Raw genomic sequence first — 11,794 nt, 5'->3', positions numbered from 1 at the left:
GCCTCTGCCCGGGAATTTCCTAGTCTGTGGGCAATAAAAACACGGCATCCACTCACCCTCTGCACTTTCACTGGGAGCTGCAATCCTGAGCTGTTCCTAAACGGCCATCTTGGATCGATCTCCAATAGAGACAAATTTTAAAGTAGCATATAAGTGTAACATCTCTGGGAACCACACAGATAGATGGTTTCATAGCTTCTCGGGATTTTTTTTTCAGGATTCACACAAGCTAATTTAATTTCAAAACACATCAATTTACACACCCAAGAAGTGCTTTGAGCTCCAAGTATGGTAAACACAAAGAGATCCATTCATAGACACATGATAAGCACACTGCCATAAGACAAAGGCAAAGAAAGAATCTCAAAAGAAAAAAAGAGAAGCAACTCATTTTGTGTAAGGAATTCTCAGTAAAAGTAATAGAATATTTTTATCAGAAATAAAACAGAGGCCACATGGTGATGGATTGAAATATTCAAAGTGCTGAAAGAAAGAAACTGTCAAGCAAGAATTCTATACCTAGTCTACCAACAAATTAAGAGCATTGAGCAATATGCAAACAGCTGTGTATTTTAGAAAGATATGTTCAAGTAGGATGTAAGATATATATCAAACTATTAAAAGTAATGTTACCAAGGTACTAGAATAATAGTGACTCTGTTCTTTCTGCATTTATAAACTTTTTCAATAGTATCCATATTGTTTTTAAAAATATAAACATTAATGTTACATAATACACCATAAAATATTAAGCTTGAAATATATAACTTTCCAAATATTTTAGATGAAGTTTCAAGGTTTTATTTAAAGGTAGAAAAATATATAAAATGTAGTATTTATACTCAATAGCTAATTATATTCCTTTCATGATTTAAAAGAAAACTAGAAAACTACAAAGGCAATTTTCCAGTACGTCATAACATCAGAATGATGACAGTCACCTGTGAGTTTAAATGAACTTTGTAGGGCTGGTCTTTCTGCCAAATATGGCTGTAATTTTCTGCTAAACTTGATACATTTGGATCATTATTTTTCATTTGATAAATTATATGTTCAAATCTTGCTGAAAATTCCAATGGTTCAATTCCATAACTAATATTTTCAAACTGAAGAAATCCCCTGAAAATTTAGAAGGCAATAAGGGACTAATTATAAAAATCCCACAAATGTTCCCATCAAAATGATAATCTGAAATGGCATAAGAAATAAGAAACTATACTAAAGAACACATTTAGAGACCATTTTCTTTTTTCATTTTTTAGGAGGGGACAGTTTATCATTAGTAAAAGCCACCATATCTGGCTTCGTTTTGCTTACATTTTAAAGATCGAAATGCAATTAAGAATATTTCTGAAAGACAATCAAATGAATTAAGGCCAAATTTACCAAAAACCAATATATTTGTTGAGAATTCCAGGAATAACGTTACTGTTCTTACAGAGGTTAGATAAGGGAAAGGACATAAATAGACTATATAGCTAAAGAGGTTGTTATCTATAAAAACCACATTCAGGGAATGCCAATTTTCTGAGTTGATGTGAATAAATTTCAGAAATCAGGCAATTGAAACCAAAGGAAAGTTAAAGGGAGCATTTTTTTCTCTGCTCTGGATCCTTCTTTTCCTGATAAACTTACCATAAATGAGTCTCCCAGCATCAGTAACAAAAATGACTCATCCTCATCCTTTATTCCTGAGGGATCTTCTTAATTAGCTGTTTTATATCTGGTACTAAGCTGAAAACATACTATATTTTCCTATTGTAATTATATAACTAATTAGTGCCATTTTCCATAACTATTTGAGAAAACAGATACAGAATGCAACAATTACACTGATGGAGATGTTTTAAAGTTTTCTTTCATGAAGATATCCCATTTTTCATGATATCCCTGGATTGATTTCATGGGAATAGGCCCTTAAATCCAAGTATTAACATTAATATAAATAAAATAAAGCTGTTATAAAGAAAACTTTCAGCTTTGATTTCCCTTAAACTTCCACGATTTGCGTGTGTTAGTCACTAAGTTTTGTTTTAAAGTGTATCTTAAATTCTCCATCTGTAGATTTCTTATAAGCTGCTATTACCTGAGACCAGAACATATACTGAGTGTCACAAATGAATTTGGAAATTCGGCAGCATATCCTTGGTAATGGCAATGCATCTGAAAAACATTATAGAAAGGCAAGTATATAAATTTGTTGTGAATAAAATATGTATTGTCGAACATTTCAGAAGATATAAAATACTAAAATATTTAATAATAAGATCATGAATCATACAGAATTATTAATGCATATTTTCAAAAAAAAAGATATTTGACAATTCTCTTTGCAGCACCTAGGTCTCTGTGAGTGTTCTCTTGTACCTGGGTTTCATTTCTATCACATGCCATTTCTAAGTACAAAGTCAATAACATATCAGGAAAGATAAAACATTTGTATTAAACTGTCAACATGAAAAGCATTCTAATGGTAATAAAATATCCACTTCAACAAAAAAACATAAGGTATCTTAGTTTACCATAAAATATGGAGACTCAGCATGCAAAGATCCAGTTTCACTATATGTAAAAACCAAAAAGTTCTGGGGTAAGAATGAGCTAAAAAAAAAACAAGAAATAATAAAAATGTTTGAGTCATAATTTTAATATAAATGTTAAAAAACAAATATCACATACATTTTCTGTAACATGATTTAATCAGCTTTATATAATGGCATGATTTAATTAGAGTTAATTTATGAGGCATAACAGTTGAAATTCATACAACCGGTGAATCAAGGAGTTTAGACTTTCTTAGCATTGGGGCAGTCTCTGAGACTCCCCTGCATCAGACATTTGTGTGTATGGCTGTGTGTGATGACATTCAATAAATGTATTGAGTGTTCACTAGGTGCTGAGATTCAGCAATAAACAAGAAACAAAAAGCCTTAGTTTTTGTGACAGCCAGGGGCACATAGTACTAGCAATTAGATGACAATAGATAAGGCCTAGGGAGGGTGGTTACAAAATATAGATAGGATTGCATGGAAAAACTCTCTGAATAGATGATTAAATACCTGAGGAATAAAACACATGGATTTTCACAGAACTGTTATTCTAGACAGAGTTAATAGAAATGCAAGGACCCCCAAGCAGAAATATGCTTTATATAAACAAGGAACAACTAGGGAACAATATGACTGAGTGTGAAGTGATGAAGAGAGACTAGGATAAGAGATGGTGTCACAGAGGTGAGAAGCACTGGAGTGTTTGAGCAGATAAAGACAGCCTCAGACCAAATGTTTTAGTAAAATCAGATAGTGCTGTGTTAAGAATAATCTGCAGGACAAACAAGCAGAAGAAACAGGGAGACCACTTAGATGTAAGAAATGATGGTGCTTTGAACTGAAATAGCATCAATGGGGAAGGTCTTATTCTGGATATATTTTGTAGGGTTTTGATATAGATATAGATATATGTTGAATACATGGATTTATAATCCACTGGAAATAGGGGAAAACAAAAGAAAGAAAGATGTCAGGTATGACTCCAACTTTTAAATTTTTTTTTCATGAAAAACTGATATTTTGCCAATTCCTGACGTTATTGTGAGAAAGACAAATTTGAGAAGAAAGTCAGAATTCCATCTGGACATGTTACCTATGAGGATTCTAGTATAAACTTGGTTATCAACTAAGTACTCAGATAAGTGAATATGGCATTTATAGAAGAGGAATAAGGTAGAAATATTAATTTGGGAACAACTAATACATGGATGATATTTAAAGTCACAAGAATTAAACAACCAGGTGATTGAATATAGCTAGAAAAAAAATGCAGATACAGTACCATGGAGTACTCTGAAATTCAAGAGATAAGAAAGAATCTGCCAAAAATAAAAAAAGATCGAGAAGTAGAGATTAAGACTAAATAAAACACAAGCAGGGCATCAAGAACATGAGGACCACTGATGATTCTATCAGAAAACACTTTTGTGGAGTTGCAGTGGCATGAAAGGTAAACATGAATTAAGTAGGGTAGTCATGAATTAAATGAGAATAATTTCCTCCAGGCTTGCTCAATTACAAAGAAGCAGGAACACAAGGGACAGTTGCTGTAAATACATATGTTTGAAGATGTATAGAAGAGGCTACTTAATTTAATCTTTGTAGAATATTGAGAAAATACAAATCAGGATACAAACAGTAGATTGTTGCTTTGAGTTGTAAGTGAGAACAGAGACTAACTGAAAACACATGAGGGGTCTTATGTGGGGAAAGAATGTTCTAAAACTGATTTATATGTGATGGTGGCAACATTGCATAAAGTCATTAAAATTATTGAATTTTATAATTTAGAGAATTTTATTTGTAAAGTAGGTTCAGTAAACTTGTTAAAAATAGATACATATGTAATCAACACATAATAAAAATTGTGTCACTAGTTGAAGTTTTCACCAATAGTCATTTGATGTGTAACTATATTTGATTTCACCAGATATACTTAATATACAACTTACAGTTTTTCGGTTCAATGGCGTATGTTCAATTGCAGATTATACAAGTATGTAGTTTATTTCATAATTTGAAAATACTAAGCTAAAAATTAAAAGGAAATAGCCCTCTAGATTTGATATTCAAGAAATAATGATTCCTAAATTCGGAAGTCGATTGATAAAGCAAGTCTACATTATACGGCATTCCTGAATTTAAATACTGCACAAAAATTTTAAGGCTGTAAAATCTAAACTTAAAGCTTTCCTTTTTCCTTAATGAAAAAAAAAAAACATCTCTTACTTCTTTCTGAGATGTAGAGTGTACAGCTGTCCATCAATTGTAATGATGTAAATAATCTAAAATAAAACAAATCAGTAAAGATTATTAAGGAAATCAGAAATGTATAAAATAAAACAATATTCATCCAAGTTAATAAAAATGAGTCACTGTTAAAAATGAACATAATATTTAGAATTTATTATTCTAAATAGTAAGAATTTAGTACCTTAATAAATTCAGGATCAGTGTGACCAATTTAACCTATGGGGTGACTTTTTAAAATAAAAATGAAAGGAAACTGTGGTATACATACATGATGGAATACTACTCAGCCATAAAAAGAAAGGAATTAATGGCATTTGCAAAATGCATATCATGCAAACATAAATGAAAGGAAAGTAGAAGTTTTTGTATTAGTATTACAGAATGAGAAGGACATTATATAATGATAAAGGGTATCAATCTAGCAAGACGTAACACTCCTAAGTGGGTATGCCCCAAATGACAGAGCTGTAAAATATAAGAAGCAAAACCAGACAGAAATGAAAGACTCTCCTCCCCATTGTGTTCTTTTGGTGAACTTGTTGAAAATTTGTTGACTGTATATGTTTGGATTCATTTCTGGGCTCTCTGTTCTGTTCTATTAGTCTCCATGTCTGTTTTGTTGTTGTTGTTGTTGTTATTGTTTTGTTTTGTTTTGTTTTTTAATGACAGTACCATACTGTTTTAAATCTTATGTTTTTTAAATACAATTTTAAATCAGGAAGTATAATGCCTCTAAGTTTTTTCCTCAGTAGTTATTTGGCTACTCAAGGTTATTTTGTGGTTCCATACAAAATTTAGCATTGTATTTTCTATTTCTGTGAAGAATGACACTGGAATTTTGATTGAGATTGCACTGAATCTGCCTACTGCTTTGGGTAGTATGAGTATTTTAATAACATTACTCAAGAATAAAAATCAATGGACCCCATAACATAAAAACAAACAACCTATTGCCAATATGGAGAAAGTTTCATCAGTCTGGATAGACAATCAAACCAGCCATAACATTCGCTTAGGCCAAAGTTTAATCTGCAGAAAGGCCCTAACTTTCTTCAATTTTATGAAGACTGAGAATGGTAAGAATGCTGAAGAAGAAAAGTGTGAAGCTAACTGAGGTTGGTTCATGAGGTTTAATAAAAGAAGTTATCTCCATAACAAAAATGCAAAGTGATGTAGCAAGTCCTGATGTAGAAGCTGATGTGTAAGATTTAGCAAAGATAATTGATGAAGACTGCTATAATAAACAACAAATTCTCAGTGTAGATGAAACAGCCTTCTACTGGAAGAATATGCCATCTAGGACTCAGCTAGAGACTTTCACAGCTGGAGAGGAAAAATCAATGCACAGCGTTTTAAAAATTGTTACTTTAGATTCAGGGGTACCTGTGATTGATTGTTACATGGGAATTACATGCATGATGTTGGCCTTCTGGTGTACTCATCACCCAAATATTAGGCATTGTACCCAGTAAGTATTGTCCCTCCATCCCCCACTTTGGAGTCCCAGAGTCTATTTTCTTCATCTTTATGTCTAACCGTACCATTTACTTAGCTCCTACTTATAAGTGAGAACATGCAATATTTTATTTTTTCACTTCTATGTTATTTCACGTAGGATAATGACCTCCAGTTCCATCCATGTTGCTACAACAGACATGATTTTATTCTTTTTATGGCTGCATAATATCCCATGGTATATCTTTATCCAGTCAACTGTTTGTGGACATTTAGAATGGTTCCATGTCTTTGTTATTGTGAATAGTGCTGTGTAAGATTTAGCAAAGATAACTGATGAAGACTGCTCTAATAAACAATAAATTCTCAGTGTAGATGAAACAGCCTTCTACTGGAAGAATATGCCATCTAGGACTCAGCTAGAGACTTTTATAGCTGGAGAGGAGAAAGCAATGCATAGCATTTTAAATATTATTACTTTAGATTCAGGGGCACACGTGCTTGATTATTACATGGGAATTACATGCATGATGTTGGCCTTCTAGTGTACAATAAACATACAAGTGCAAGTGTCTTTTTTATATGATTTACATTCCTTTGGGTAGATACTCATTAGTGAGACTGCTAGGTCAAACATCAAAAAACTAAAAATAGAGCTATCATTCAACTGAATCTTAATGTCTAGTTTTAAAATATAGGCTGACTCTCTTGTTAGTGCCTATTAGAGCTGGTGACTTTAAATTGAAGCCAGTGTTCAGTGACCATTCTGACAATGCCAGGGTCCTTAAGAATTATGCTAAATCTACTATGCTTGTGATGAGAAATATAACAACAAAGTCTGGATGATAGTATATCTATTTATAACATGGTTTACTAAATATATTAAGCTGACTATTGATACCTACTACTCAGAAAGTTTTCTTTCAAAATATTATTGCTCATTAACAAGGTACCTGGTAATCCAAGAGCTCTAACGGAGACGTGCAAGGGGATTAATGCTGTTTTCCTGCCTGCAAACACAGAACCCATTCTGCCTAGTCAAGGAGTTATTCTGACTTCCAAGCCTTATTACTTAAGAAATACATTTTCTAAGGCTATAGCTGCCATAAATAGTGATTCCTCTGTTGGATATGGGTAAAGTCAATTGAAAATCGTCTGGAAAGAATTCACCATTCTAGATGTCATTAAGACCCTTCATGATTCAAGGAAAGAGGTTAAGATAGCAATATTAACAGGAATTCAGAAAAGGTTAATTACAAACCTCACAAATGACTTTGAGGGATTCAAGACTTTAGTGGAGAAAATAACTGCAGATGTGGTAGAAATGGCAAGAGAAGATATGGTAGAAATGGCAAGAGAGCTAGAATTTAGAAGTGGATCCTGAATATATGACTGAATTTTTGCAATCTCATAATAAAACTTGAATGAATGAGGAGTTACTTCTCATGAATGAGCAAAGAAATTGGTTTCTTTAGATGGAACCTACTCCTGGTAAAGACGCCGTAATGCTGTTGAAATTACAAAAAAGGGTTTAGAATTTACATAAACTTAGTTGATAAAGCAGTAGCACAGTTGGAAAAGACTGAGTCCAACTTTAAAATAAGTTCTACTGAGGGTAAAATGCTATCAAACAGCATTGCATACTACAGAGAAATCTTTCATGAAAGGAATAGTCAATAGATGCAGCAAACTTCATCATTGTCTTATTTTAAGAAATTTCCACAGCCACCCAACCTTCACCACCACCCTGATCAGTCAGCAGCCATCAACATCAGGCAAGGCCATCTACCAACAAATGATTATAACTCACTGAAAATTCAGGTGATAGTTACCCTTTTATAGTAATAAAGTATTTTAAATTAAGGTATATACGTTGTTATTTTTAGCCATGGCACTGTTGCACACTTAAGCTATAGCATAGTGTAAACATAACTTTGACATGCACTGTGATACCAAAAAGTTTGTGTGACTTACTTTATTTTGGTAGTCTAGAGCCAAACCTACAATATCTCCAAGATATGCCTGTAACTTTCAATTCTGAACAAAAATAAGTAAGGGCATTATAAGTCAAAATAAACAGGAAAATAACCACAGGGAGTCATGAAAGGGTTTGTGACTTGCTCCAAATGTTCTATTTCTGAACCTAGTGCTAGTTTTGGAGGTGCGTTTACTTTGTGAAAATTCATTGAGATATATATGTTATTTATCAATGCAAAATGTCATTTTAGTTTAAAAAAGAAAACCCAGAAAAAATGTATTTTGAAAATCAAAGATAAAATGTCCTCTTCCCAAACTACTTGAGCCAAAAAGGAATCATAGTATTCATTTTAAAACATTGAAAAATGAATAAAAAACTGTAGAATATGACTCAAGGAGTATTTAAAATGAAAGTTTAAAATGTTACAAAATTAGTAATTAAAAATAATTATGTTCTTAAAAAATAAATATATATACACATACACTCAAGTTGGTGTATATATTTGTACATATTTATTCATGTGTGTAGTCACTGACATATTTGTGTGTGTGTAAAATATGCATGTCAAGTATACATGCACCTTGATATACATAATATACACGTAGTCATACATAATTTATACATAATATGTAGTTACATATATCTTCTTATATTCTCTATTTATATTAATATCTATAAACAGTCATTTGAAATAGATATTCTGTTTAGATGATTCTTCTCAATCTTACCATGACAATTCATTAAAAAATATATATGTATTTGTTTTGTGCAGACATTTATGATTCCAATGCTTGCTTCTGTTCCTAACATAAATTCATCAAATAAAGAATAAGAAAGAGGAAAGCAGTCAGTAATATTTAAGAGTTAGCTTGGAATTCTGCTGTTGAAAATAAGCACTTTAAAAGGATATCAACATAACACGGGAGCACTGTCAGATAATTATGCATCAAGACAAAAGCAAGACTACTTCATAATCATGTGTGAACACAAACTAAATGTAAACCCTTCCCAGCCAAAAAAATATCAAATATGCCCTATTGGGCTAGCAAGAATGGCTGCTGCTTCTTAACTAATGACAGATTTAGAAATGTTCTGGTCTTCCTGTGCTCTAGATAAGACAATTAACTTAAAGAACACATAAAGAAAATGCAGCATATAAACATATTGGAATACTACTATTTAGCCTTTAAAAAAGATGGAAATCATAGTATTATGCCTACTTCCTAACAATATCTAAGCCAGAACAAAGACATACTTCTTAAAACTTCCCCTAAATTCCCAAAACAGAAGCCAAAATCTTGTAAGTGCTTTAGCATCCTCCTAAAGAGATGCTCCATGGCTCCCCAAGGAGTATGTTCTTCCTCACTGCAATGTGTAATAATCCCCTCTTGTTCAATTGCAGGTGTGTTCACAATGGTCTTTGGCAAGGCATTGATAGCAGAATATAAACACATTCTGAGGTCAGCTCTCCCCAGCTGAAGAGTTGTTTCCCAGTGTTAAACCAATAATGGCACGATGGCTTCCATGCTATACTTAGATAAAACAGAAGGTTTGAAGCCTTCTTTATAGTTCCTGTAATGTCCCAATATTTAAGCCATTGTTTTATGGAATAGAAGAATATATTTTCAAATGATGTATATGACAAGGAGTTAATATCCAAAATGTTATAAGGACCTGCTACAACTCAACAGGCAAAAACAAAACAAATAAGCTGATTAAACAATGGGCAAAGGGCTTGAATAAACTTCTGTCCAAAGAAGACATACAAATGACCATCAGGTATAAGAAACTACTCAATATTGGCTAGGTGTGGTGGCTTATGCCTGTAATCCCAGCACTCTGGTAGGCCGAGGCGGGTGGATCACAAGGTCAGGAGTTTGAGACCAGCCTGGCCAATATGGTGACACTGTGTCTCTACTAAAAATACAAAAATTAGCCAGGCATATTGGCATGTGCCTGTAGCACCAGCTACTTGGGATGCTGAGGCAGAAGAATTGTTTCAACCCAGGAGGTGGAGGTTGCAGTGAGCCAAGATTGTGCTAATGCACTCCACCCTAGGCGACAGAGCGAGACTCTGTCTCAAAAAACAAAAAAAAAAGAAAAAGAAACTGTATAATATCAAAAAAATGCAGGATCAAAACCACAATGAGATATCACCTCATAGCTATTATAATGGCTTTTATTGAAAAACACACCCACACCCACAAACAAAAGCAGAAGATAACAAGCACTGGCAAGGATGTGGAGAAGTTGGAATCCTTGTACACCATTGGTGGGAATGGAGAATGATGCAGCCATTATGAAAACCAGTGTGGAAGTTCCAGAAAATTAGAACTAGCACTACCATATGATCCAGCAATGCAACTTCTGGCTACATATCCAAAAAAATTAAAACCATGAACTTGAAGAGATATCTGCAGCCACATGTTAATTACAATATTATTCACAATATTCATTGTTTGGAAGCAACCCAAATGTTCAATGACATGAATGTATAAAGAAAATGTGGCATATAAACATATTGGAATACTATTTAGCCTTTTAAAAGAAGGAAATGCTATTTGTGACATGAATGAACCCAAGGGAAACTATGCTATGTTAAATAAGAAAGTCACAGAATGACAAACTCTATATGATTACACTTACTTATATGAGGAATTTAAAATAGTCAAAATAGGTAGGTGTGGTAGTTAACACCTGTAATGCCAGCACTTTGGGAGGCCGAGGCTGGCAGATCATTTGAGGTCAGGAGTTTGAGACCAGCCTGGCCAACATGGTGAAACACCATCTCTGGTGAAAAAAATACAAAATTGGCCAGGTGTGGTGGCATGCACATGTAATCCCAGCTACTCAGGAGGCTGAAGCACAAGAATTGCTTGAGCCCAGGAGGCGGAGGTTGCAGCGAGCCAAGATGACACCACTGCACGCCAGCCTGTGCATCAGAGAAACACTCCATCTCAAATAAATAAATAAAATAAAATAGTCAAAATCATAAAAGCAGAGAATAGAATAGTGGTTTCCAGGGGTCTGAGGAAAGAGAGAAATGGGGAACTGTTGCTCAATGAACACAAATTTGCAGTAATAAGAAATGAGTAAGTTCTTCAGATTTGCGGTATACCACAGTACCCATAGTTAATGATACAGCATTGTGCATTTGAAAATATGTCAAGGGGATCAGTCTTACGTTCAGAATTCTTAGTACAAAATATAAAACAAAAATATGCAAGGACATTTTTGGAGATGATGGATATGTTTAGTACATGGATTGTGATAATGATATCATGGGTGTATGCATATATTCAAACTCATCAAAATGTATATATTAGATATGTGCAATTTTTATATGAATTATAACTCAATAAAGTTTTTAAAACATGAAAAGAAGACCCTATACAACAAAATATAGCTTTAAGAATTCCATATAAATAATACCAAAAGTGGAGACAAGTACTGAATACTGCATGTCTCTTACAGCAAAACTATTTCATCAAGCCCTGCATAGTTGCTATATGCTTCTTGACAAGTAGTAAGAAATTTTTTTTTTTTTTTTTTTTTTTTT

General features: G+C 33.2%; 1 protein-coding gene across 2 annotated transcripts in view; it reads right to left on the bottom strand.

The window, feature by feature from the left end:
• The window catches only part of ADAM18 (ADAM metallopeptidase domain 18), a 112,782-nt gene that overhangs the window by 98,511 nt on the left and 2,477 nt on the right, over nt 1-11,794 (bottom strand). For both annotated transcript variants that reach the window (XM_037741425.1, XM_017537021.2), the window contains exons 3-6: nt 4,779-4,834; nt 2,523-2,601; nt 2,087-2,163; nt 942-1,119 (exon numbers count right to left, since the gene is read on the bottom strand). In XM_037741425.1, coding sequence (XP_037597353.1) covers nt 942-1,119; nt 2,087-2,163; nt 2,523-2,601; nt 4,779-4,834 — 390 coding nt within the window. The remainder of the gene's footprint in view (nt 1-941; nt 1,120-2,086; nt 2,164-2,522; nt 2,602-4,778; nt 4,835-11,794) is intronic.

Source organism: Cebus imitator, unplaced genomic scaffold (assembly GCF_001604975.1).
Source record: "Cebus imitator isolate Cc_AM_T3 unplaced genomic scaffold, Cebus_imitator-1.0 Scaffold5, whole genome shotgun sequence".
In the NCBI taxonomy this organism is placed as follows: Eukaryota; Metazoa; Chordata; class Mammalia; order Primates; family Cebidae; genus Cebus; species Cebus imitator.
This window is presented reverse-complemented; position numbering and strand designations above follow the sequence as displayed.